The sequence below is a fragment of the Penicillium nucicola genome, assembly GCF_028828085.1.
Source record: "Penicillium nucicola strain IBT 29836 chromosome Unknown utg000008l, whole genome shotgun sequence".
Lineage (NCBI taxonomy): Eukaryota > Fungi > Ascomycota > Eurotiomycetes > Eurotiales > Aspergillaceae > Penicillium > Penicillium nucicola.
In genome coordinates, this window is record NW_026643132.1 from 1,066,160 (window position 1) to 1,093,049 (window position 26,890).

The window sequence follows — 26,890 nt, forward strand, 5'->3', positions numbered from 1 at the left end:
GGTTCCCCATGTAGGGGGGGTTTGTTAGCTTTTTGTTTCTTTGTTTGGTTTGTGGGTTTGTACTGGGTTTGTTGGGGAAAGCCGGTATATAGTAGGTCGAGGTTGAATGGTAGGGCCAGGATGTGAGTGTCCGATGAGGGGGGTGGGGTATTTAACTCACAATACGCAGACCACGGCTTGCTTGGTTTCCGAGTCCGCCATTTTAGATTTTGAATAGTGATTGATCAATGGGGGTAGGAAAGTATATAGAGCTTGTAATGTCTTTGACAGAAGACGAATGAGTCAGACAGAAGCAGGAAGTATTGGAGCCCAAAGTAGGCACCTCTTATCGATAAGAATTTAGCCTCAACTGCACCTGGGCACTCATACTTCGTCTTGAAGATTGACACAGTTTACGCTGTGAGGCAAGAAAAAGACTATCATGGTAAAACCCAACTATGCTTAGGTATAGGAGCATATAAGTTATGTGAAGATCAATGGTGGATAGAGTGGAAGCCCGCAGTATCAACGAACTACCTACAACTATGCATTTATGCAAAAGTAGATGATAGACTATATCTAATGTCCTTGAAGCAAGTGTAAGCCATTTTCAGTGAAGAAGCCCCATGTGGATATTCTATTGAATACCAGGCTCCGCATAACTGAAGTATCAAGCACGGAGGATTCACTTGACCCATGAATATCCTTTCTATTCACATAGTACCAAGGGTGCTAAAGCCCACCTAACAATGCAATGAAAAGCACATAACGCCCAGAATCCCAAATAGCAAGGGGGTATCAAGCAAGCAAAATCAAACCATATTCCGAATCTTCTTCTTCTTCCCCCGATCCCCACCAGAACTAGGCGGCGAAGCACCCTTATCAGACCCCTTAGGCGTTTCAACCCGAACCTGCGGTGTAGTCGCACGGCCAGGCGGGCCAGACGCTGGAACAGCCAAAGAAGCACCTGCGCCAGGTTTAGGCGCACCCTGTTTACCTGGGCCGCCCTCGCCGCCGGTTCGTGATAAGATGAAAGAACCTGGTTCGCCAGCGAGGGGGTTTTCGTCCATGAATTCGTCACCGTAGCGCGTTAGCAGGCTGAATGATTCGGCCAGACTGCGTGTGTCTTGGTAATTTGAGCTGGTGGCTGAGACGCCCAGGGTTGATTTCAAGGATGACTGTGTTTCACTAGGGGCATCGGGCATTGGTGTTGACTCTTTGCTTTGCTGGGAGGATTGTTGGTTTGGTTCTTTGCTTCGGACCCCGGGTGGCATGTAGGTGTGACCGTAGGAGGGAGTGAAGGTTGGAAGGGTTGAGGCGGTTTTCATGAATCGTGAGAGGGAGGTGACGGCTGATAGAATTCGGTTTCCGATGACGCTGGCTACTGAAGGGGCCATGTAGATTGCCTCGCCTACAACGAAGAATGTCGATATCACGGAGACTTCGTCCTCGAATCCACTGCGCTTTCGCCGGTTCTGTTTTCGGATTATCCAGATGTTGGAGGGCTCGTGGGCAAAGCTGGTGTCGGTTTGTGCTGCTGCTTGGAGGGGGTCATAGTGGACGACGAACTCCAGGCCCTGCATTGTCTTCAACCGGCCCTCGAAAGCTTCGCGCGTTTCGACGAAATGGCGGAAGGCCTCGTTGTAGTTCGCCTGGATGGCGAGTGAGGCATTGTTGGAGGTCGCGTCAAAGAAGGGTGACTCTGCAAAGTAGAATAGGACTGAGCGAGAGGATTGTTAGCTCCTGTTCTGGTTTGTGACGGCGGCTACTGACTGTTGTTCGAATGGAGGAATCCTCCCATCATCTGGACGTGCGGGGGAGACCGCCACATGATTTCCTCCATTGGGGCGCCTTGAGTCGCCATATTGGGCGCTGCAGTAGATAGACTAGGTGTAATGAGACTTGTGAAAAGTCACAGACTTTTGGAGAAGTGAGAAAGTGCAAGGAAGCTCGGAAGGCGAAGCTGCGGAGAAAAGATTGTTTGGGTTGTTTGCATCGAGCTATGTAGCGATAAGAGACAGAGTTGATGTCTGCTCCTTTGTATGTCTTTGTTGAAATTTATATGCAATGTTAAAATACAAATATATAACCAAACTCCGTCGCTGAATGTTGAATCGAATCTCTATCCATCTCTATCCCATATGTGTAGATCCGCATGTTGAAAGCAAAGCGTGGATCGTAATGTAGCCAGGACAATAACAGTCCGAAGTAGAAGAAAAAAAAATAACCGTAGACAAACTAAGAAGCCGAAGACGACTTCTCACTTGAATCGAGGGGTGTGAAGATGTTACAGACCACACGTAACTTGGTGAGCATCTCTTCCCATTCGCCATCTGCCGTGCTGAGCATGGTGATCGCTCCGCCGGCACCAATGCGCCAAGTTTGCTGGTTGTTCTTGGTATCTTGACCAGACGTACAGGTAAATGCCGAACGGATCAAAACCGAGAAGCTTCCGCCTCCACCGAGGTCAAGGAAACCCATGGCACCGGAGTAAATGCCGCGCTTGCGGTTCTCAATTGTTCGCAGATGCATGCAAGAACGCTCTTTTGGAGCACCGGTCATTGAGCCCGGGGGTAGGCACCGCTGCAAAGTTGTCAAGCCATGAACAGCCATATTGGAGGTCTTTAGCTGGGGAATATCCCGGACGGCGAAACCGGGTTGATTGGGGCGGATCTTTCCCTTGACGTGGGTGATCATTGAGTAGACTCGTCCATAGTCTGCAACCTCTAATAGCTTCTCCACATGGACGCCGCCAGATCCGCAGATGCCGTATAGATCATGACGGATCAGATCTGCAATCATCAGGTTCTCAGCCATCTCCTTGGTTGAGCCGAGGATCTCGCAGGCTTTCTCAAAAGTCATGTCTGGCGATTTGCGAACAGTGCCTTTCATTGGCTTCATTTCCAGCGTCGAGTCACGGTCCCAGTTGAGGAAACATTCTGGGCTACTGCTGGCGATCTTGGTGTCCCCCAGGTCTGCAAAGGCGCTAAACGCAGAAGGATTGTACTTCATCAACCGCTTGAAGAGTTTCCAAGGGAACGCGATTCGATCGGACTCTTGAGATGGAACTGGCATAGTAATTGATGTTTCACAACTTAGACACAGCTCGTAAGATTCACCAGCCTGAAGTTCTTTTTTGCAAGACGCAATCTGGCGTTTGTACTTGTCTTCCTCTGGAAATTGAATCTTGGCTTCCCGAAAGATCGAGTCCAATAATGTATCAACTGTTGGGTCGTTGCTCTCCACAGAGAATTCTTGAAGCAATTGCAGCTTTTCATCAAGCCACCCTGCAGGCGTATTGTCGTCTTCACGAGTGGACTGAATAACAATGTTGCCCGTGACGTTGTCCAAAACGATACTTCTCTCGCACCACAAAAGACTAACATCAGGCGGGTCCGCAAATGAAGTCTCATTATATGGAGACTCTGAAGCCAAGTTCGCTGACGCCGATGGCTGCGGACGCTCCGAGTGAGGGAGACATGTTAGACCAAGCTCGTAGGAGAAATAGCCCAGGAATCCACCCCAGAAAGGAACGTCAGGGTTCCCAGAATGGACTTTCTTCATATCCATCAAGTAGCGCAAGGCATCCCAAAGTTGAGCCACAGCAAGAGTGCTCTCATCGGATTTACACTCCGAATACAGCTGAAGCATGCGGAGCTTGTGGGTCTCGACATGATATTCGAACCGCCAAGAGTCCGGGCTGGGCACGGAGGCGATCGTGTATCGCCCATTAGATTGGAACAAAACTGCAGGGGATCCTGGCTCGTTGAAGAGTTCGCTAATCGCCTCTGCAGTCAAGCCATTGCGTTTGAAAGACCGAGAAGCTGAAACCGATGAAGTGGATTTGCACCACTGCAACATTTCATACGCAACTTCAGGGAACGGACTGGCCTCTGTGTGAGGGGTGATGACCGTCTCTGGAAGAGACTCGTAGCCACCGCGGCCATTGATCTTGTTGAATGCAAGAGCTTTTTTCCACCAACTCCGAAGAAGTGATTTGCAGGCGTCAATTTCAGATTTGCAAGACTCGGGATGGAATTGGACACCCCAGAAGGGCTTGTGCAAATGTCGCACCGCCATGGGAATCTGTGCATTGGAAACCTCTTCCAGGGACAACCATGCCAGATATTCCAGATCCGCCGGGGTTGAAGCAGCCGCATTGGCATATAAAGAGTGATAAAGAGTCACATCCACAGCCGGGAGATGTTCAAAGATATCCTTCGAGGTAGTATGGATCCTGTGAATCTGACCATGGATCGGATAGGGTAATTGCTCAATTGGAACTCCGTGGTGAAGACAGAGACTCTGGAAACCCAGACAGATACCAAAAACCGGTAAAAGCTCCGAGTCCTTGAGATTCCAGATATCATTCATTATACCCACGTCAGTGGGCACATTCGGATTGCCCGGTCCTGGACCAAGAACAATGGCTTCATAGTGTCGAAGAAACTCGTTCATGTCCGAGTTTGGCCATTCTGAATCGATGGTAATCACCGTGACTTTGACGCCTAGTGTTTCTTCGAGCATGGCAACCACATTGTAGGAGAATGAGTCATAAGCATCGACATAGAGTATGTTCCTGGACAAGGCATTGTGCCTGGACACCGGGCTCCCGGTGCCGGAATCATCCCAATGGCCTAGCATTGGTGCCATGATGCGAAGCTGTTCAAAAAAGAGAATGTATGAAGTGGGGTAGTTGTGAGATTTTTAGACCCCGCGATCAAACCCAGCGGTTGGCGAAGCAATGAGGCTCTCGGAGACGTCAACAGCCCAGGCCCATCAATCTCTGAGAATGGACCCCAGGAGATCGCCGCTAACCTTGGGAACCGGGTCGGAGAGTGGCAATATACGTGCCAGACACACGGAGAAAATGAAGAACGAATGAAGAGAGATAAACGAAAGAACAAGAACACAACAGACGACGACCGTCCAAAGATCAAAGGGCTCGGAACTGCAGCAGCCGAGAAATGAGGCAAAAGTCGCGAAAAATTAAGGTTGCGAAAAAGGGCAAAAGCGGGTACCAACGGATGCCGAGTGGCGAGAGCTTATAATTGGAGAGGTTGGATGTGGGAGTTCTCGAGCTGCAATTCCAAGCTGAGATAGTCGTTTCTAGTCAATTTATTCTCATGTTCTCGGACTTGGTGGAAAGCCGACGAAGTTGAGTGGGCCAAGTGGCCGAAAAGGGGAACCGGAGGAAACCGTTAGATCCCTGAAGATGCCGTTTACTACTGTGTAGGTTTCAACTGAGACATTCTAATTTGTGAATATTCGGGAACATCGGAAATATCCATTGGAGCTAGGTAATTGACACGAGAGAGAGCCCTAAAACGAACAAAGCCAGCAGAGAGAGAAATTCCGAACAAACATTCAAAGATCATGGGAGGGTATTGAACATTGTAAAAACAAACAAAATCAAACAAAATCAAGTCTGTCTAGATGGAGATGGCGCCGGTACCTGCAGCGAAGCAAGCTTCACAGCAACCTTCGGGAAATATTGCGCCACAAAGCCCTCGGTGTAGTAACTATGCGCGGAGCTATGGTCGCCAACCAGGTTGTGCGCCAGCTCATGGCAGAGGATCACCCACCAATACACGATAGCATCAGTACGGTCGGGGGTGGAACTCTGGAGGAGGGCTTTCTCCTGCAACTGCTGGAAATAGAAGTAGTTACAGAAGATACTGCCAGCCCGGTTGAAGGCGATTGTCTTGCCACCTGGGTCGTAGAAGATGCTGAGGCTGTCGGCTCGCATGGAGAAGATTGACCCGCAGTCGAGCAGAATCGACGCGAAGAGGGTGAAGCCGGCGCGGTTGCTTGCGAGGAAGGCGGATCGTTCGGGGACTGTTCGTGTGAACAGGACGTTGACACCGCTGGGGAGTGTGGCGACGAATTCCAGGTCATGGCTGGGACGCTCATCGCAGTAGGACTTGCTTTCTGAGATTTGATTCGTCTCCGGCCGGCTGTACACATCCGAAGATCCGTGGGGCCGGCATGCTTGGACCGCTGACAGAAGCTCGGAATTCAAGCGATGGGGTGAGTTGACCGTGACACCTTGTTCCGGGCGTGGTTTCTGCGGATCGTTGGAAGAGTAGGGCGGCGGAGGAGGTGTAGAAGAGTCAGGCAGCAAAGACTTTGATTGTTCCTCAGAGCCAGAGGAGCCGAGTTTGTTACTATCCAAGCCAAATCGCTTCGACAAGTTGGCAAACAAGCCGCGACTGGGACGCTCAGGCATGGGCTCGGGCGGAGGAGCATGTGCTTCCGCTGGCAACATCTTGTTATTGTTCGGCGATTCTGGGAAGACACCGGGCATCGCATTCTGCGCCTGTTGCTCGTGCCTGTCTTCCAAAGCACGTTGAGCTTGAGTAGCAGCCCATGCGGCTTCCTGTTCTTCCAAAGCACGTCGCTCTTCCTCGACCTGCTTTTGGCGCTTATCCTCTGCTACGCGGGCTTCTTGGGCCTTTTGTCTCAGAATACGTTCCACGTTGTAGCCTCGGGCCCGAAGTTCCAAAAGATCGGTCTTCAACAACATCTCCAGGGTAAGGGTGGAATGCAGCTTGGGCCGTTTCAGTATCAGATGCACCAGCGACTGACTGATTTCGTATAGATCATATTGACCCGGGGTGATACACATGCCCCAATTCCTCCCCAGTTCTGCCACGATAGCATTTCGCTTCTGAGTGTGTGCAACTCGTCGGCCCTTGAGGGATCTCGTGAGAGATATCGAGGTCACAACCTGAACTTTGAAGGAGTGTTCGAGCCATCGAGCTCCATGCAGGACAGAATCGGCGGGTTGGTCATGCAAGAAGAGTCTTGCACGCTCGAGGATCAATTTATGAAGCTTGACTGCCAGTCTTTGGTCAGGTGCAATACCGCCAAACCGCGCTTGTTCTTCCACAAGACCACTCAACGGGATGGCGCCAAGGGCAATATAGAAGTCCTCCAATGCTTCTTCTTGTGGCGCAGCAAGGATGTGCTCTTTGAACAGATTGAAACTCTGGAAAGCATCTACCAAAACAATGTCCTTGGCAGATGTCAAACTCCATTCTCTGATATCCAGATCGTCATCTTCATCAAGAGGCTCCTTGACCTTTTCCTTTTCACCCTTGCCTGTAGCTTGCGGTGGAATATCTCGGCTGGCCATGAGGAATGGAGCTCTCTTCATTTCAATAAACAGATCTTTATCCCTCTTCAGCGCTGGCAGGTGCTCCGCAAGTGTTCTGAGGAGCATCAGGTATTTCTCGGAACTTTGGAACGCGGCAGAAATCCGAGCTGGCTCTCTAACCAGCATTCTTGCAATTTCAATCTTGGTAGGCTCTCGTTTTGAGCCAACTGCCATGAGGAAGAGATTCGCTTCTTGGCCGAAATCAACAAAGTCAAAAATTCCCTTGTAGTCTTCACCGTCTCCAAGATAGCAAAGCCTAGGCGCCACGAGACGGGTTCTAGGTGCCTTTTCGGCTTGGCTATGCACAGGGATCGGGATGATCGGAGCTTGGCTAATGCGCGCGATATCCTGTGAATTCAAGTCTGCCACCCGACCTGCCAGATATTTGAAAATAATCCGAGCGTCCTTATGGGTAGTAGGAGGTTGCTTTGAAAGGACCTGTAAACACTCCGTCATAGGAGGATGAGGCTTGACTCCAAGTTTTGAAGCATGGGTATGGAGATTCTTGCGAAGAATTTTGAAGCCAAACAAGGCGGCACCTTCATCAGTGAAGCATTTCTTAGGCACACTCAATTGATCGGAATCTTCGATTGGAAGGAAAGGCACGGTTACCGCACTGATATTGAATACAGCGTATCCGTTTGTGTAATACTCATTGAGGAAGTATGAAAGGGCCTTGGTAGCTCGGCTGTCCTTCTGCGTGCTTCCGGCAGTCATGAGCTGGATCAATTCGACAGCTGATGGGTAACTCTTCAATCCCATCATTGTAAGGAATTTGCCCTCATTGCTACTGCTGGTGTAGATACCTGGCCACTCAAGTATCGGTAGCCCGAGAGCCCGAAGAGAATCTTTTGGCTCATAAAGTTCAGAGATCTTGTACCGTGTTCCCTGAGAGCCGCTGTCGCTTTCAGCAGTGCAGATACTCGTGCCTTTGAGTCTCTGAATATCGTTTGTGGGGATGTCCTCCCGCACAGAGGTAAGGTATCGAATAAGATCAACGTGGTTCCATTTTCTGGGCTGGGATTCTTTGGCGTCGCTGGCCGTAGGGGTGTTGATAAGACGATCAAAGATCACGCCAAGCTCAACCGTTTTGCGAACTCCAAGGGATACCAGTATCTTTTCTTTGACGCCGTTCAACCCATGAACCACGGGAAGGTCATCGAAAAGTCGTACTGATGCGAAATAGGTCTGAGAAGGCTGTTTCATTCCAAGCCGAGTCGGAATCACAGTCTGCGGTTGGAGTATAGAGACAACAGTCTGTTTCGAATCCTGGCTGAGGGGCTCCCACTGTTTTGATAAAACAGGCAAGATTTGCCCGGAGAATGCCGCTGTTTGTGTGATGTCTTGATCGATAGACAGAATGTTGCGGTCTCCGGCATTTTTGACAAGCCAACGAAGCCAAGGAACAATTTGCAGCTCAACCCAGCCGAGCGCCTCCAGCTCTGCCTTACCCACAGATTTGGTAAATCGGAAGGGAATCACATTTGGTGGCACAGGAAGATCTGCTGGGATGCGTTGGGGATTCAAGAAGCAAGCTATATCCGCGAAGATGACCAGGCGAGTGGGGTGGCCTTCTTTATCTTCATCGTTTGCCACCGCTACACGTAATAGACTCTGAACCGACAGTCTATCAAGCTGACCAGTTATCGTTTTGCGGCCAAGCCAGGCGATGAACTCAACGATCTGGTTGGATCGCAAAGTACTGGACTCTAGTTCACGCTTGATGTCTGATACTGTTATTTCTGTAACGAGCCCGAAATCGGTAAGCTTTTTCACAAAGTCTTTGGCGTTGTTCACGAGATCGTCAGGCAAAGCAGGAATTGAATCCATAAAGCTCAATTCTTTCGGCGCAATGCGAGTTTGATGGCTGGGAATAACACCACAGGTGGAAAGAATCTCGATAGAGGCGTTCTTGTTGCACATCCAAAATGCGTCTTCAATAGTTTGGCCCAGAACCGAAGACGGGGTAGATTCACGAAACACAAATTGATTCGCAGTATGAATAGCCTCCGGCAATACATCCACGATATCTTCCTTCCGAATCTTTGAGCGTGATGGTCCAATTTTTGATGCTAATTTGGACTTGATGGTAGCCATTTCTGCAGACCAGGCAACTCGACAAACGATACCGACCGCGCGCAACATCTCGAGATTCCACTTGCTGATATAACGAGTGTTGAGATCGATACTCTCTCGTTCGACGGTGGGAATCACAGATGGAGCAGACACATGAGCATTCAAGCCAGTGGTCTGTTGTGTGGGGAATCCGATGAATACTCTTCCAGCCTTGGTAGGCAGAATTGATGAAAGGATCTCTGACTGTGATGAAGATGCCCCAGTAGCTATGTTGGCGTCATACGAGGGTGTCAAAATAGCAATGGTGCATCTCTTAGGGGGAGGCTTTCTTGTAGCCCGTTCTAATTCTTTGCTTAGCGAGGAGCTAATAGAAGGCTGGATCGACGCCGTGTTGATATGCAAAAAGACCGATGCGGACAGCATAGTGTTCAAGTTGCTTGATTCTTCCTGGCGCTCATGCTCTGGCTGTTGATTGATTTGCTTTTCTGGCTGACCGGTAAACTTGGAAAAGAAACTCCGCAGTGAGCTTGTTGTATCACGGATATTATCCAGGCGGAAAATGCTTGCGTTAGGATTCCATTCCACGATTCGCATCCAAGAGGCGTCTACCTGCGCGATTTCTCGAGTGACTTTGACGATTTTCATCAGCCCATCCTCAGTTTTAGTGTCGATGTCTCTGGGGATTGCAACATCAACACTAGGGGCAGTTTTCTTCGATAACCGCAAAAGATTCCAATCATCTAACCATAGTTCTATCTCTTGTAAGGAGACAAAGGTGAGACTGCTTGATAAAAATTGACACAACTGCAGTAGCGATGGGATTGGAGAAGAATCATTGCGGTAGTCCAAAACGAAGGTGGTATCTTGACTTGCAGCTTCTCCGAGGTCCAGTCGGCGTGTGAACAGTGCATTGCCTTTCCAATAGAAAGCCATAGCCTGGCTGCCAGAAGAAACAAACGGCTCCTCGCAGTCGTCGAAAACACTGTAGAATCCGACACCAAATGCACCAATCTTGGTTTCATCGGGATTTCCGTCTGCAATACGCTTCAGGCGTGCCCAATCCTTCTCACTGAATGGGGAACCATTGTTTGAAATTAAGAGTCGACGAAGCGTATGGTTGTTGATTGTGTGTTTTAGCTGTGCAGTCGGGTCGGCCGTTGATGGGGATGGTACTGTAGTCGAGGGAAGAGTCTCGAACTTGATTGTCACCTTTGTGGCAGAGGCATCGGCGGCGTTTTGGATCATTTCTCGAAGTACAGTCCTGTGAGAGTGTAAGCATATGGGAACTCACTAGACATATGAATGATGGCTTCATTTACCATTTACCAGAATATCGGGCAAGAACCTTGGAGATCAATCCTCTAGTATCAACCGTCACTGCTTCCTCGTCGGCCCCGGACCCCATAGTCCGCGCCTTCAAGGCGTTGAAATCCACATTCATGGCCATGTTCTCGAGTAGTTTGTTATATAAGTCGTGATAGGAAGACGCTTGGTAGATGAGACGAAGTCTAGTTCATGGCGTGGCAGCAGAGGTAAACGTGAGATCGAAGGTGTTTTAGGCTGCAGTCGGACTTGACACGTCTAAAAAAGCGACAGATACCAGCAACAAACAGCAAAATAACACCTTTATAACGCTGCGAAAAATCTATAATCCAAAACGAAGTAATCAAAGTATAAAATGACGGCGAGACTAATATGAAGTCGACAAATAACTCGGAGATGCGGAGTTTACTTATCTCTTATCGCAAACTGCCCTCGACCGCCGCCTTTACGTGAGCTGTACGTAATTCCCAGGTATCGGTACCTCCCCGCCCACACAATTTGCATGTGGATGAAGGTACCCCGTGTATACTTACGGTAAGCCAAAACCCCCACGTATGCAACATTATTACCTCAGCCATTTGTTGTTCGGAGCTCAACAGAGAAACGAAGCACGTTGCTGGCTTCGTCTCCAGATCTTGTCTGAGCGCATTCAGTCGGGCCTCGTGCTGCTTCATTTTGGAAGTTTATTGCTGCGTTCTTAACGTATGCCGTCTGGAAACAGAGCTTAAGTGGATGCAGGCTTGATATTGAATCGCCTGCTCAACAGCTCTCGAACAGCATGGGTGTTGACCCTCTGTCTCCAATTGCCCCTGTGCGCCTCAGGGCCCTCCTGCTGCCTATTGGAAAGATCAAGCGCTCACGCTTTCTGAATTTTGCTGCCCGACTACAGGCCGAGAATGTAGTTCGATTAGGGGATATCAGCCCCGATGCGCGGCCAAACAGAAGTATGCACCTAATCCCGAGCAAACAATGGTGGTACCAGCTCAATCCAATGTATACTAATTTGCTATTGTCTAGATATGTTCTCGCCGCTGGCATTTCCGACTGGCATGATCCTCTACGACCTTACATTCTCCGTTCCCCCTACGTCGCACCTCGAACTATTTCCCTTTGAGATTTACAGAGAGCCATTGGTGGTTATTGCCATAGCAGATGGAACAGAACTGCCAGCAAGTACAGGAGGTAACAGCCAAAAGCACCCAACTCCAGAAGGTCTCGATCAGCTGTTGGAGGAGCTCGGTGGGCTGAAAGAGAGGAACCCTCGGGCATTGGTGAACCAGCTCTTGGTATTCGACCATGAAGGTATGGACAAGGTCATGAACGGGCCCGATAATGTTCTTTGGGTTCCGCCGCCTCAGGCCTGCAAAGCCACCACAATGAAGACCGTTCTGTGTGATATCACCTCGGTCTTGCTCTCCGAATTGGATGAGTTTGCAAAGACCATTCAAAACATCCCGTCAATCGATTCGCCAAAGGCATCCTCTTGGGGTCCACACCGGAACCCGGAGCTACGACCACGCCCAGTGGATCGACTGCTAAATACGTGGAGAATGACTATGCCTGCGCTTCCCTCTAATTCCAACGGGACACCCGATACTCCATTGAGCTCAAATGCCAGCTCGCCAGCTCCTAGCGATCATGAGACTCCTACGACATTTGACGAGATCACGCGATCAATTCACCTATCAAGCCGCACAAACTCTGGCAGCAGGACTCCATCAGTGGCATCTCCGAAAGAGCACAGCCGTGACCGGATGTCCGTCAGTGGAATGAGTGCCACCGATAGGACTAAGAACCGAATTAAAGGCCGGGCCGGTGTAGTCATTGGAACTCTTTTCCTGCAGGCAGGAAGGTGGCCAGACGCTCTAAAGGAATTGACAGAAGCCGTGAACAATGCCCGAGCGGGAAGCGACTATGTCTGGCATGCCAAAGCGCTTGAATCAATCCTGCTTTGCCTGCTGATGTTTGGCTGGGCGGGTATGGACTTCCAAGTATGCACTTATCCAACCCCACATGCAACTTGTTGCGGGTAGCTAACATATCTCCTAGATTCCATCGGTTCTTTATCCAGTTGCCGAGAAGTCTTCTAAATCTTCCCGTGATTCGACTACACCCAGTAGTGCTGGAAACCGGGTCATCTCTTTGCAGAATCTAGCCAACCTCCTACCAGATCTCGCGCACAACATCCTAAATCTTTACAACCGTGCTGCCAATATCACGGATGAGCCTCTGCCACAGCTTGTGTTCTCAGAAACAGTCATACGATTATCACGGCTGTTGGTGTCAGCTCGCGTTCGTGACGGGGCTTTAGATGACAATGCCTTGAAGCACATTGTGATGAACGAGCCCTTGACTCCATTGTTCCACTCCGAACTTCCTCGAGGAACCGTTATTCTCCGAAAATCTGAAATTGCGAACTTTTTATATCGGGCATTGCCACTTTCCCCTGGCGCGGATTTGCCCGCGACAGACGCAGTGCCTATCATAGTTGGTGTCGTATCCGTGCTTAATCTTCTTGATCTGCCGAGAAAGAAGGCATTCATCATGCGCGAACTTCTTTCCGTCATGGTACCAAGCTTGGTTCAAGCACGCAAAATTGGTGCTGCCGAGGTCGGAATTCATCCTGCTGCTGGACTGGCATCTCTCAGCGATGCCGCCTTTGATGTCAATGCCCTCGATACGGGCTCTGGGAACATGGAAACAAGTGTGCGCCTTCTTCTTGCCACGATTGGAGAGATATATGGCGTTCAGCCCTCGTCGTTTTATGAATGGGAGAAGAGGTCAAGCCAATCATCTGCCATCGGCGGTCTGCAAGAAGGCTCTGAGTATGACTCAGTCTCCAGCATTGCTGAAAGGGCATTCCGACATGTCGTGTTAGATCGATACGGCGATCTAAACTTGAAGATCGATGTTCTCAAGGCTTGCATCAACTGTTGCGAAGCTCTTCCAGATTTCAATGGCGTGCTTCGCTTCACGGTCGAGCTGTTGCAGACCATCCGAGGTGATATGATGCTAGGAGAGACTTATAAATCCCAGCCCTATCTACCTCAAGACGAACAAATTCGTCTTCTCAACAATATCAAGCGTACTGTGGGTGCCGGTACCAGGTTAGGCGCCGCTGATATGGTTGCAGAGTACTGGGACGATTTCTTAGTCCGTGATGTCCAGTTTTTGCCACTTCCAGATCCTAAGCGACCTGTTCGTCGGAACAAGACAGAACTGAACGCTGTTAATCCAGGCACCGAGAAGTCAAAAAAGGACCCATTCCTATACAATGCCTTCGCCAAGGTCAGTAGCAAGGCACTGGAATTGCTCACAGTCACCGATGAGTCTGCCTCGTTCCAAGTGACACTTCAAAATCCGTATGAATTTGAGCTTGAGATTGAACACTTGCGCTTAGAGAGCAGCGGTGTCTCTTTCGATGCTGTGGCAGAAAACATCACCCTTGCTCCTTTGTCTCTTCAAGATGTTATCGTCCTCGGTGTCGCTCACGAGCCAGGCAGCCTTAACATCACTGGCTGTATCGTGAAGGTGCGACATTGTCGTATGCGCAGGTTCCCCATCTTCAAGACATTTTGGAGACCTGATCCTGACGTTAAGTTCAAGCGAACAGGATTGGGGGCTAAAAAGCCACTGACAGAACGACCGCTTTCCTGGAGTTCGACAACATCAAAGGATGGAAAGGTAGACATCAAAAAGGGCCCCGAGACGGCGACATGTGAAGTCAAAGTGATTGGAAAACAGCCATCGCTTGTCATTGAATGCATGTCATTGTCACAGTCGGCCCTGATGGTGCTGGAAGGTGAAGTAAGAACATTCACCATCACACTCCAGAACGCATCTTCGTGCCCTGTGGACTTTGTTCTTTTCACATTCCAAGATTCAACCACAAGGCAGCTTCAGTCCGCTCTCAGCAACAAAAACCTATTGCCTGTTGAGATTTACGAGCTTGAGTTGAAATTAGCAAACAAGCCTGCCCTGCGGTGGCGCCGCGAGGGTCCAGACCCCAGCGACTGTTCGATTGAAGCTAATCAGAAGGCAACCTTTACTGTTGACGTCCTGGGCAAGCCTGGTTTGCAGGATACGACTGTGCAAATTGACTACTCCTGCGTCGGTGCAGCTCCTGGTGAATTGCCAGATGTATTCTATACCCGGCAGCTGTTCGTGCCCTTGACTGTCACGGTTAACGCCAGCGTGGAGGTCGCTCGGTGTGACATCCTACCATTTAGTGGTGACTTTGCCTGGAAAAATCACATTGAACCACCCATTGACTCAGAGAAGCCGGATACATTACTTTCCACCACTGATCATGATCCGTTCTCCCAGGTCCTGGCCCGTCTTGGTAACGGGGCCTATGGGCCTGATCACTGCGTTGTGTTGCTTGATCTGCGTAATGCATGGCCAAGTCCTCTGTCTGTATGGCTGCGTGTTAGCGAGCACTCCATAAGCGACTCGCCAGAGGCTACCGACGACAACGCCAGTGGCAAGTACTCCGTGGGTGGAGAACTGCAACCCGGTCAAGTGTGTCGATTCGTCTTGGTCCTGCCTCGCGTCTACCTTGACAACCCTTGTGCTCCCATCCCCGTCGTCAACACCGGCACTCGGAGACAGTTTGTCGTGAGTGCCAACAAGCTCTCGTTCGAAGCCGAGGCTGCCTCGCGCGAAGCCTTCTGGTTCCGCGAGGAACTCCTCAAAAGAGTCCTCGGTGGTTGGAAGGAGCCCGCCACCGGACGCGAGGGAAGCATCGACCTCCGAAACGTCCGACTGAACAACCGCATGGTGGAAGCCATGCGTCTTGAGGACATCGAAATGATGTTCTCCTTGACCTCACCATCCCCATCCGAGACAACCCCAGGTGTAGAGCAAACCGGTCGCTCTCGCTTCCGCGTGAAGACCGACGATCTCCTCACTCTCACCGTCACCGTCCGCAACCGCTCCTCTCGCGCCATCCACCCCCTTCTCCGTCTCCAGCCCAGTCTCCGCCACCAACCAAACAACGTCGCATTAGACCTCACCCGTCGCCTCGTCTGGACTGGTATGCTGCAGCAGGCCCTCCCTGTCTTGCAAAGTGGCGAGTCCACCACCGCCTCCGTCGGTGTGACAGTTCTCTGTCGCGGAGAGTACGAGTTCGGCGCTAGCGTTGAAGAAGCCCGCCTTCTGCGTCCATCCTTCGCCGACGATGATGCCCCTGCAGCTGATGGTGATGCCGCTCATGGCCCTGACTCTGATAGTATCAAGGATACCTTCGGGGCGGATGTCGTGCGTCGCCGCCGCATCTGGCATGCAAACGAGCTCTGTATCATCCATGCAACCGACTAATCCGTGTCTCTTGCCCGCTTGATCATATTGAGAACGAGCATAGACTTGACTTAGACTCTGTCTCGGCCTGTTTTTCGTCTATTGGTCCTTTTTGTTCTCCTTTCAGCCTAATTCGATGATGATTATGTCCAGGTGTAGCATACCCCTTCCCCTCCCTTCTTGTATAAAGCTCTCCCTCTATCCTTGCATTGCATTGTTTAGGATATGCATGCTCTCATGAATAAACATGTCTCGATTTCCGTCAGTTCAAAGAGATTTCTTAGATACTTTAAGTCTTATGCGGGTCTGGTAAACACTGCTGTTTCAAGCTATCTTGTAACTCATCATATTTACTATAAAGATCATAGCTCAATTCAAAACGCATCATCCGGTCAAAATATGACTACGATCCTTCTCAGTCTCCCGCCAAACCTTAGCCCTAACAACAACCATAGTCATTGAAATGGGAGACGTCCAACGACATCACCGAAAGAGCCCTATCCCTATTATGATACCTCTCTAGATCTCAATAGTCCCTTTCAAAACAGCAGTTTGCGCATCCGTCCCAATCCACACCTCCCTCGTACCCTCAGCCAGAACCCACGACCGGTCCACCTGATTCCAGAAACTCAACTGGCGTTTCGAGATCTGGAAAGTGACCCTCCTCGCAGCCCCACGCGACAATTCCACCGAATCAAACCCAGCAAGAGCCGACACCGCGAACTGGATTCCGGGATACTTCCGCGCCGCACCAGAAGGAGGCCCGATATACAATTGCGGCACATCCCCGCCAGCCACGGATCCCGTATTCCTCAAAGTAAACGAAACATCAAAGACAGAAGAAGCAGTCTCGACAATCTCCAGATCACTATAGTCGAAAGACGTATAAGAAAGCCCAAAGCCGAAGGGGAACAGAACCGCCGTCTTCGTGCTCAGATACCACCGATAGGAGGTATTGATGCCTTCGGAGAACACCGCCGTGCCATTCAGCCCGTCCACTCTATTCGGATAGTCCGGGTTGCGCGTCATGCTGCTATTCACCGACGCGGGATACGTGACCGGCAGCTTTCCCTGGGGCGTGTGCTGGCCGACGAGCAGGTCCGCGATCGCCGCTCCCCCTTCCTGGCCCGGATGGCCCATCCACAGCACGGCGGAGACCTTGTCCAGCCACGGCATCAGGACCGGCTCTGCATTGTGCAGGACGACGACTGTTCTGGGATTGACTTCTGCGACGCGGTGGATGAGGTCGTCGAAGCCTTCGATGAGCTGCATGCCTACTTCGGCTGGGCTGGCCGCGTGCGCGAACACAATAGGCACGTCTACTGCCGAGGCATGTCGGACTGCTTCTTTGATGTTTGCCTCCCGCTGTGCTGGTGTTACCCAGTGCAGTCTGATTTCGAGAGGTTCGCCGAACAGCGATGTCGCTGCGACGCTGAGATTGTGTGCGCCGGCTGTGAGGTAGACGTCTGTTCCTGCTTCGTCCCAGAAATCGGTTGTCGGGAGCGGCGAGCTCCAGGGGCGGGTTCCTCCGTCGCCGAGGATGCGGTAGCCATCGACTGTGTTTGAGTCGATGGTGAACGTGTCATGGGAGAAGACGCTGTAGTCGGTGCTGTTGACGGGTCCTCCGGGGCCGGGGAAATGACGCTGAAGAGCAAGCCGGTAGTATCCAGCAGTGGGAGCAAGCAACTCGCCTGTCCAGGTATAGCTGGTATTTGCGGGAAGAGCGCTTTTCCCTTGGAAGCTGAGGGTGGAATCAACGCTGGTCCTTTCCATTGAGTCATTTCGAAGGAGCCCATGCTTGCCGTTGACAGTTCTCAGGGCGGATGCAGGCACAAGTGTGCCGTGCATATCAACGCCGATTGCCGAAGAGACTTTCAGGTCCTTGGATGCTTTCTTCAGGGCGTCAACGGGCGCAACCTTGCGATTCTGGAATCCAAAGGCCCGTTCTGCGAACCCGGCTCCGTTGGTCAATTGCAGACCTGTTGCGCCGAGCACAACAACACTTTGATGTCCGTCGAGAGGAAGGGTGCCCTCGTTCTTCAAAAGCACACCCGATCGAACGGCGATGTCATACGAAGCATCCTGTCCAGCCTTGAGCGTGTCTTGCGGCAGATCCTTCGAAGCGAGAAGCAATGCAGTCGAGTTTCCCTGAGCGCCATTACCATCCAGGATCCCAAAACGGTCATACATCGACAAAATGCGGTGAACAGCCCTGTTCAGATACGACTCGGAGATGTTCTTCTGAACATAGATCTGATCATACAAAGGCTGGGAGTAGTAGGTATCCGACCCCATCTCCCAGTCCAAGCCTGCAATAATCGACGGCGCCGTGGAGTGCGTCGCCGTCCAATCGCTCATCATGGCCCCTGTGAAATTGTAATCCCCGCGGATAGTGAGATTAAGAAGCTCGTCATGCTGACAAGCTGGAATGCCATTGATTTGGGCGTACGAGCACATCATGGTTGCCACGCCCGCGTCGATGAGTGGCTGGTGCGGCGCCCAGTAGACTTCATGCAGGACCTGCAGATCGACTTCGGAGTTTAAGTCGCCGGCGCTGGCGCCCGTGCTGCTCGGGCCTGTTTGCTTGGAGTTGGCCATTGTGCCTTGGTCTTGGATTCCTTGCACGGCTTGTGCGCCCAGTTGTCCGTTCAGGTACGGGTCCTCGGAATAGCCTTGCCAGAAGGATCCTTCGAACGGGTCGCGGAGGACGTTCACGCGAGGAGCTAGCAGTATAGCTTAACGAGTACAACATGTCAGCTTGGGATGCTATGCGCTTTGGAAAGATAACTTACTGGCATTCAACAGCCGCGCCTCGCTCCCTGCAACCGAACCGGCTTTGTATGCAAGTTCTCGGGAGAATGTCGCTGCAATATTCAACTGGCTTGGGATTGCTGTTGCATTCAAGACCCCATTGACTCCCCTATTACAGTGTCGTACGTTAGCCTATCACTTTACCAGTCAAAAGAGGGGGGTGGAATGATGCTCATACGCTTCACCATCAGTCATCTGAAGAGCCGGTATCCCAAGTCTCTGAACCGGCTTGATATAGCCAGCAAAATTCTGACTTCCTGACCACAAGGTATGATGAACCAGTAAGATCTTTTCCTCGGGAGTCAGAGCAACGACCAGATCGTTGACTCTGACATTGTTGGTCTTCCATGGTACATCTAGCAGAGCCTCTGAGATATCTTGAGCCTTGGTAGTGCTGATAACAGCAAGCGCACATGCTGCCAGTAAAATGGACGACCGCATCGTGCCTGTGTCTGTCCCTTGCCAGTGCTCGAGTTGCTGGCGACGAGCTCGGCTGGGATCATCTCTTATATAGTGCTTTTGTATGTGGGGGAGATATCTGGGGTACATACTGTGGGTCTAGCTTGTTCCTCCGACACCGGCTCCTACAGTCAGTCTGCTGAAGATGTTCGACGGCATTGACCCGAGAAGCTAACACGGCTCCCACTGATGAGGGCTGTCCAACCTATGGAATGTCATGGTCTCTTTCCTATACGATTTCAGCTACAATGGGCGTGAATATTACTCCTCGGACTCTTTATTCCTAATTATCGTGAACTGAAATATCTCCCTCAGAATATGGGAATATCGGCATGTGGAGATGTTGCGCTTCCCCGCAATTGCAAGGACTTAGGGCAAGGTCAGAGCATGGCCGAAGAATAGCCGACAGCCAATCCCGTGTTCTTCTGGCAAAGGGTTCTGAAATGTCCGGTTGAAAGGGATCGGAGATATCTTGATTGGGTTACGGTTCGACGTCGATGCTAATTCTTACTCTGGTATTTGTGGGGGGAGGGGTGGTATGGAGACGAGGATATAAGTTCAATGTTACCATCTATGCCGATAATTTGAGTTTGATCTATCTGCAACCTGGGAACCCAAGACAATGTGGGGATTTGACTGTCCGTGTGGGAGAATTGATCTCGGTCTTTGCAACGTCCTAAATGGTGGTTTAGCTTCTCTTCTATGCCTCAGCTCTCTACTAAACTCGTGGTGGGAGGTCTCTACTTCTCCAGGAGGCAAATAGTTGCTACTCCATACCAAGGCTACAAGCAGATGATTCTCCTCTTTGTACCCTTTGTCCATAAATATAACTAACCTCTTTGTCGGACACCGAATACCTTCAACATCAGACCAGAACAAAGAGTCCGGAGAATGCCCTTTATCACGTCTATTGTTCTCATACACCCCCATCCAACGTTTCAATGTCTATACCAGCTACTTGTCGTCAACTCACAGCACCCACAGCCAGTATAAAGAACACCATGGATCCCACCCCATCCTCGAGAACCCATCGGCACATACCAGCCAATTCCACATCCTACATACACAATATCAGCAATCCACAGACCATCACTATCACACTAACCATAAAACATATGACAATCCGAACAATCAACCCCACCCCCAAACACACTCCCAAGATGTCCTTCCCCAAAATCCGCCGCACCCTAGTCCGCCGAGACGCAGTCGGCGCCGAAAAAGACTACCTAAACATGCGCGCTGACTTCCTAGACTCCCTCCGCGAGCAGCACCGAGACCTCCGCACCCGAAAGAACATCACGCCGGCGAAACGCGCCGAAATCGTAGACAATCTCGCCCAATTGGCGGCCAAGACGGAGGATCTGAGAGTGGCGGGCTTTGCGATGCATCTCGAGCAGCCGCTGTGTCGGACGGTCTGTGAGAACTTTATTGGGTTCTTTAATGGAGGTATGAATTCGGCTTTTGCGTTGGGGTGGAAGAGGAATCGGGAGCAGATTCTTGCGCTGGGGCGGGAGGTTGTGAGGGAGGGGGAGGAGGGGGGTTGGTCGGAGATGATTGATGGGGCTTTGCTTTGGGGGGGGTAGGTTTGGTATATATATATATATATATGGATATAGATATAGATATAGATTTAGGAGGGTTAGGGTTAGGGTTGTGAAGAATGGTCTCCTTGACACGGTTTACTTTTATGCGGAAACTAACTTCTCTCTCCAGTTGTTTTTGATAACTTGCTGAATTATGCTGACATTTTGAGAAAAGGTAATAGAGAATATATATATACTGGCTTCTATTTTATTTACTTTGATATTTCTCTCAAACCCGCTGTATGCAATAATTGGTTGTTAGGGGGACCTGTTACGCTATATATATCGGCAGGGTGTAGTCAGTTGAACTACTCAACCCCTCGCTCAGTCGACCGCTTTTCAGTTTCCACTCGAGATCAATAATTATGGACATTGCTGTCTACTAAGTATGCATTGGTAATATTGTCTCTTTATTTTTTACTTGAATCCCCACGAGGTGCGATCTGGTTGCATCCGTCCGACTGACAGTACATGTCGGACGTGAGTTTGCTCTGTTAGTGGGTTAAAGTGATATATTCCCGATTTAATCAAGCGCTTGTGCAACTTGTTCATCTGAAAGTAATCGTTGAAAGCATACAGTATATTCGAATGCATACCAGCTGAAGGATAACAGATCCCATGGTCCAGCCGACTAACTATAAACAGAAATTGTAAAACGAAGAGACCTCCGAACAAAGAAAAAGAAACGCCTATCTCTATGGCACAGCCCCAACAGGAAGAGCTCAACTATGTCCAAATCCATATCCATAACCATGTCATATCCATGTCCAATCCACCTAAACAGACTTCCCGGAGAAAGAAACCAGAGCATGATAAGACTCCGTCAACGGCCACAAACATTGCGCAAACGCAACAGCCCCCACAACCAGAAGCACATAATACGCAACCGTCCACCCAACACCCAGCGACCCATCCCCAACCCCACCCTCACCCTCACTCCCCTCGGAATCCTCCTTGCCACGCATAAAAGGCGGGCCCATCAATTCCCCAGGCTCCACACGACCCCAGAACCGCGGCAGCCCACACCAGTTACAGAAGCTGTGGATCACAATCACAGCCAGCAACGAGCCCGTCCGCAAATAGACAAACGTCGCATACCAGCCAAAGATCGTCGTGTACCCAAACTGGAAGAGCGAGCGCGCCAACGCCGCCAGCGCAGGCGTATCGGGATGCGTCAGCCGGAACTCATAGAAGTGATGGATATGCGCAATGCCAAAATACAACGGCGCAATGAAGACAATCCGGCCCGGCGATTCTTGCGCCAGGAGATACAGGGGGATGATGGCCGAGCGGAACATGACTTCTTCGGTAATCGGGCCCTGCGGGATATAGGATATCAGCAATGATAGAATGGGATGGGATGGAATGGAACTGTCTCGAGAAACCATGTTCAAATGCAGATCCGAATGCCAATTCAATTAGTGATACATACGGCGACGTAATTCCTCCATCCGATCCAGCCACCCAGACTCTCTGAGAGCTTGCTGCGTCGGAACCAGACTCGCCATTCGCCCTCGACGATGCCGCGCTCGAAGAGCGGGCCCGTAAAGAGAATGGCGGTTAACAGGAGCGTGCGGACGACTTCGAGCACGCCGACGGGCCACCAGCCGAGGAGGCGCAGGCCGGCTGCGAGGGAGGTGTTGCCTTCTTCTACGGCGAGCCAGAGCACGATTCCCGAGCTGAAGATGCAGGAACCTGTCACGGTGCGGATGCGGGCCCTGATGACGGAGGGTGCATCGCGGCTTAGGCTTGGCGATGGTCTTGTCGTTGGGGACAGGTAGAATGGGACCACGTAGAGTAATGTGAGCAGGACCTGGGGGTGTTAGATTTGAGGGTGTTTTTTTTTTCTTAATCTTCTTTTTGTTTTCTTTCTTTCTTTTTTGCTGGGGTTGGTTTTCAGTTGGCTGTTTCTTTTTTACATACTGAGAAAAGAGCGACCGTCTGATTTGACAGCGCTGGTTCATCTGGATGGGGGGTGTTAGTTTGGGATTTATGGATGAGAGGGATGCTACATGCCTTGCTTTTTGTACAGACTCTTGATACGAGCCAACATGCTGACAGGAGCCATGTTGAGATCGCAGTTGGGGAAGTATCGAGAGCCGCGGAAAAGAGTTGGTTTGGGACGTTGCTTTGTTGTTATTACGGTATACAGGGGGGTGACCAGAGAGACTGTGATTGGCTGTTAGTGATGTGTTACAGTACGGTATTGTCACCACGAGCCATGGACAGTTTGCTGCTAGTTTGGGTGTTTTGTTGACTTCATTTGTATACTTCGAACCTCTCAATCACGAGTTAGAACATCAAATCTATACCCATGTCTATACGGTTACTGTACAGGGACCAGTCGAGGACAAATCTATCTATATCTTGAACCGGTGGACCGAGCGTCAATGTGATCGGTCTCCTCCCCCTGGAGTCCCATCTTCATTTAACCTGAGTCAATGCGAGGGGCTCGTGGATGATAATTCTCCGATTCACGAGAGCACAAGCAGGTGGTAGCACAATTATTGAGGGAGCTTCATATTATTGCCTGTCAAGGGTGGCAGGACAGTCAGACACGCAGGCGCTAGCCAAACCGATCCTAGTCGAGACAACACATCCGTCTCCACTGGATGAGCACTAGACTTGGGAAAAACCGAAAAGGCTGCGTCTAGTACCTGCTGATCGGGCATGCCATCTGCAAGTCCGAACGTATATTGACAGTAGTCGACACACATTATATTCTGGAGGCTGGGGTGCGAGTCGGGAGGTCGGGTGAGAGAGTCTGGAGGCAGGCTAGAGGCAGTCTGGAGAGACCGGCTGGCAGAGTCTGGAGGCAGTCTTGAACGCACCTCGACCTATCGAGTCAAGCCTCCCCAATGTCAACGGTTCCTGAGTCGCGGAGTCGTCGGAAACTGGAGCCCATGCAAGCTGCACCCCTAGAAGGGGGTGATAGGCGTTCGTTCACCGCTGGGCAACAAAATTCCTCTCCCCCTTCCCTCGACTGTCTCACGTTCGGTTTTTCATTGCTTCCTGTCGTATGCTTTGTTGTTGTTTATTGCGCCCTTTCGCTCTTTTAATGGTTTTCGATGTCTGAAACGAACTAATCTTGACGACTGCACGTCCCCACACTCTTTTGATGAATTTCGGCCTCTAGACCCGCGATCTCGATCCTCCTGGGTCATACATTCCTTACCATTCATTTCTCGCATTATCAGCATTCCCCTGTCATTCTTTTGGTTGTGTTTATCGTGTAGCAAGTTTGAATCTTGACTTCCTCAATGCCGTAAGTCGTCGACACACTCACGCACCATGTCTTCTCCCCGGACCTCGCGCGTGCGGAGGGCATTGCAAGAGCGCAGTTCAGCTCACACGAATGAAAGATCACCAACTCGGTCGTTGCGCATGGTGGACCAGGAAGATGTCGACATGTATACCGCGACGCCCTTCCCGACCAAGCCCGAGCAGATTCTGCTACCCATGCCGGGCAAAGGCCAGCAAGAGTACATCTCAGACACCGGGTTTAGCTATTCAGATCATCACCTAGGTCCCTCCACATCGGCGTATTCCTCGCCATCCTTCAGCCAGAGCACCGCTCCCAACAGCCCGACCAGTCTCAACAGCCCGCGTGATCATTCCATTGGAGAGAGTTGGGATGTGTCGTCAACCGTTGATACCGGCCACTCGCCGCCGCAGCTGTGGGATGAGGATCCAACCTCGAGCAAGTCGTCTTTGCCCGAGATGGGTTCCGGTAAAGCACGCGACTGGAGATGCGACAGCTCAGAGCCGGAATATTCGGACGATGAGATGATAGTGCTGCCGACTGCCACGCCAACAATCAAGGCAGTCCTTTCAGAGCCGCCCACTTCGCCCCAGTCCTCCCAAGGCTCCGTAGAATCAATGGGCTTCTCCAGCCCGAACCTAGAGCAGATTGGTGCTCCGTCAAGTCCTAACTTTGTCATGCTGGACAACTCGAGCATGAACTTCCGTCCTGCGACGGCCTCCTCCGAGTCAGACCCCAGAAGAAACTCGCTGTCGTCGTACAACTCAGGCGGCACCGTGGTAAGACACGCCGGCGCCGCCCCCTGGATCAACACCGCCTCGTCCGAGCAATTGAGCTATCGCTCGCCATCATTCCGGTCCAGCCCACCCTGGCAGTCCGTGGCGTCCTTCCGGTCAACATCGCGCGCCCCATCAGGCAGCCGATCGCGTTCCGCGACATCTTCCTCGCGCAGTCTCCGTTCAGCATCTGACCTACAGGCAGCCATCGACAGCGGCGTTCCAATTCAATACCCGCGTATCCGCGCCCCGTCGTCAACAAGCTCTCGCGCCGCCAGTTCAGCCACCCCCGAGCGCGACTTCACGCCAGGTCCAGCCTCCGGCCGATGGAACCCTCACCTGTCCACCGTCTCCTCAATCTGGTCAGCAGATGAATTGAGCAACCTGGCCGCGCAAGCGGAAACCTCCTCAGACGCAGAGATGGCCGCACCCTCGCCACCTCAACCAGCAGCGCTCAAGAACGAGAACACTCGATCCTCGGTATGGCTCGTCGAGTCCTCCAACGACAGCGACGAAGAGCGTCTGGACAGCCTGACAAACCTCCCCGTACGACCAATCTTCGCTCAAAGCCTCTCCTCCGGCTCCAAGCGAAGCAACAGCAACCGCTCGCAACGCCCTGGCACAGGCTCCAGCACTATCCTCAACATCCTCCCAACCTGGGCAAAGGTCTACTACCTCCGCGAGCCAATGGGCCTGAACTCAACGCTCTCAATGATCGACGCCAGTCGTCCATCCTCTATTCGCCCCGGAACATCCAACTCAAGCACCTTCAACTTCAACCTCATGCCCACACCCCTCAACATCCCCAGGCCCCGATCCCCAGACAGAGAAACAGAACCAGAAAGAGAAAGACCTGTGTCCCCAGTGCGCGCACCCATCAGCACAGTAAACTTAATCCCCCAACGCCGCATCGAAAGCGACCCCCGCGATCCACGCGCTCACTGGGTCCCCTCCCCAGAACCAGAACACGGCGAATTCGTCAACAGCCGCTACAGACTACACCACAGTTGGTCTCCGCATCTGTTCCCGGATCGCCGAGTTCTGCAACACTCAAATAGTATCTGGAGACCGCCCTCCCTGGACTCGCGGAACGAGCCGTTCTTCGGACGCCGCAATATCCAGGTCTACTCTTTCTGTCTGGGTTTCATTTTCCCTCTGGCCTGGTGTGTTGCTGCGTTTCTGCCTCTCCCGCCGAAACCGAAGATGGCGCCTGAGATGGTCGAGTATGAGTCCGAGTCGGATGTTGAGGCTGCCCTTGAGGTGCAGTGTATGAATTTGCAGCAGAGGCGCTATGAGAATGCTCGCTGGTGGAGGAATCTTAATCGCTGGATGATCTCGCTGGGAGTTGTTGTTATTGTTGTGATTGTGAGTTCTGCCTACTGGGTTTGGTTCTACTTTGTTGGATTCTTGGCTAATGACCCCTTCTTGCAGATTGTTCTGGCTGTTATTGGAACTACTACCGGCTTCTAATTCTTGCTCTATACCACGGTATCCATCGACCATGATCCATCTCTCTCTCTCTCTCTCTTGGATCATGGCCGGCGACTTGATTCGACTTGACTCGACATCTCTCATTTAATGCTCTTACGACTTGGACTTACTTGCTTGCATCTTTCTTTCTCAAAACCATCCCTCTGATGTTTTCTTTTTCTTTTTTTTTCTGTGATTTGATCCACTCACTCACTTTCAACACGGGCTTGTAGCCCTCCCCAACAATCCGTTTGGCTGGTTTCTTTTCTTTCTACCTGTCTTGTTCGATCATTTATCGTCCTTGATTCATCATTACTACAGACACCTCTTATTTTTTACCCCTTCTTTCCTCCTTTTACCCAGTGACATCTTCAATTCCCTTCTCTGCACACATTGACACGACCACGACACGATTCAACGCACATAATATCCCATCTTGTTTCTACACTGCCTTGCTGCTGTTTTCCGGGATTCTCTTCTATGCTCTGCATGGCGCCTTCAAGCTTTTTTTATTGGCTGTGCTCCATGTATTGGACATACGCTACTCATTACCCCTTTTGACTTGTTTTTGACCTTTTCTGAATCGTTGTTTGTTTGATTTGATTTTATTGATATTGATATAGTATTGGCTTTTAGCTAGCTGCTTGCCTTATTATCTATCGGGCTTACGCCCCATCCTGTGTTATACATATCC

At 51.0% G+C, this 26,890-nt stretch overlaps 8 protein-coding genes across 8 annotated transcripts; 3 read left to right on the forward strand and 5 right to left on the reverse strand.

Annotated features, from left to right (window-relative positions):
* Positions 1 to 791: 791 nt before the first annotated feature.
* Positions 792 to 1,843, reverse strand: med6 (mediator complex subunit MED6; the record flags this gene model as incomplete). Its single annotated transcript, XM_057130269.1, has 2 exons — positions 792 to 1,699; positions 1,753 to 1,843. The coding sequence occupies 2 exons, from the start codon at positions 1,841 to 1,843 to the stop codon at positions 792 to 794; spliced, it is 999 nt and encodes a 332-aa protein (XP_056982052.1).
* Positions 1,844 to 2,217: 374 nt separating this feature from the next.
* pabA (aminodeoxychorismate synthase pabA) lies at positions 2,218 to 4,632 on the reverse strand (the record flags this gene model as incomplete). Its single annotated transcript, XM_057130270.1, has 1 exon — positions 2,218 to 4,632. The coding sequence occupies one exon, from the start codon at positions 4,630 to 4,632 to the stop codon at positions 2,218 to 2,220; it is 2,415 nt and encodes an 804-aa protein (XP_056982053.1).
* A 769-nt stretch (positions 4,633 to 5,401) lies between these two features.
* Positions 5,402 to 10,661, reverse strand: N7511_007894 (histidine kinase-like ATPase domain-containing protein; the record flags this gene model as incomplete). Its single annotated transcript, XM_057130271.1, has 2 exons — positions 5,402 to 10,475; positions 10,534 to 10,661. 2 exons carry the CDS (start codon positions 10,659 to 10,661, stop codon positions 5,402 to 5,404), a joined length of 5,202 nt encoding a protein of 1,733 aa, XP_056982054.1.
* A 654-nt stretch (positions 10,662 to 11,315) lies between these two features.
* N7511_007895 (TRAPPII-specific subunit TRS120) lies at positions 11,316 to 15,856 on the forward strand (the record flags this gene model as incomplete). The annotated part of the gene is made up of 3 exons (XM_057130272.1): positions 11,316 to 11,481; positions 11,555 to 12,528; positions 12,587 to 15,856. The coding sequence occupies 3 exons, from the start codon at positions 11,316 to 11,318 to the stop codon at positions 15,854 to 15,856; spliced, it is 4,410 nt and encodes a 1,469-aa protein (XP_056982055.1).
* A 498-nt stretch (positions 15,857 to 16,354) lies between these two features.
* Positions 16,355 to 19,087, reverse strand: N7511_007896 (beta-glucosidase; the record flags this gene model as incomplete). Its single annotated transcript, XM_057130273.1, has 3 exons — positions 16,355 to 18,558; positions 18,628 to 18,755; positions 18,825 to 19,087. 3 exons carry the CDS (start codon positions 19,085 to 19,087, stop codon positions 16,355 to 16,357), a joined length of 2,595 nt encoding a protein of 864 aa, XP_056982056.1.
* A 1,178-nt stretch (positions 19,088 to 20,265) lies between these two features.
* N7511_007897 (uncharacterized protein) lies at positions 20,266 to 20,688 on the forward strand (the record flags this gene model as incomplete). Its single annotated transcript, XM_057130274.1, has 1 exon — positions 20,266 to 20,688. One exon carries the CDS (start codon positions 20,266 to 20,268, stop codon positions 20,686 to 20,688), a length of 423 nt encoding a protein of 140 aa, XP_056982057.1.
* Positions 20,689 to 21,464: 776 nt separating this feature from the next.
* N7511_007898 (CAAX prenyl protease RCE1) lies at positions 21,465 to 22,756 on the reverse strand (the record flags this gene model as incomplete). The annotated part of the gene is made up of 4 exons (XM_057130275.1): positions 21,465 to 22,007; positions 22,121 to 22,501; positions 22,612 to 22,652; positions 22,723 to 22,756. 4 exons carry the CDS (start codon positions 22,754 to 22,756, stop codon positions 21,465 to 21,467), a joined length of 999 nt encoding a protein of 332 aa, XP_056982058.1.
* Positions 22,757 to 23,979: 1,223 nt separating this feature from the next.
* On the forward strand, positions 23,980 to 26,196 carry N7511_007899 (putative serine-rich protein; the record flags this gene model as incomplete). The annotated part of the gene is made up of 1 exon (XM_057130276.1): positions 23,980 to 26,196. The coding sequence occupies one exon, from the start codon at positions 23,980 to 23,982 to the stop codon at positions 26,194 to 26,196; it is 2,217 nt and encodes a 738-aa protein (XP_056982059.1).
* Between the last annotated feature and the right edge of the window lie 694 nt (positions 26,197 to 26,890).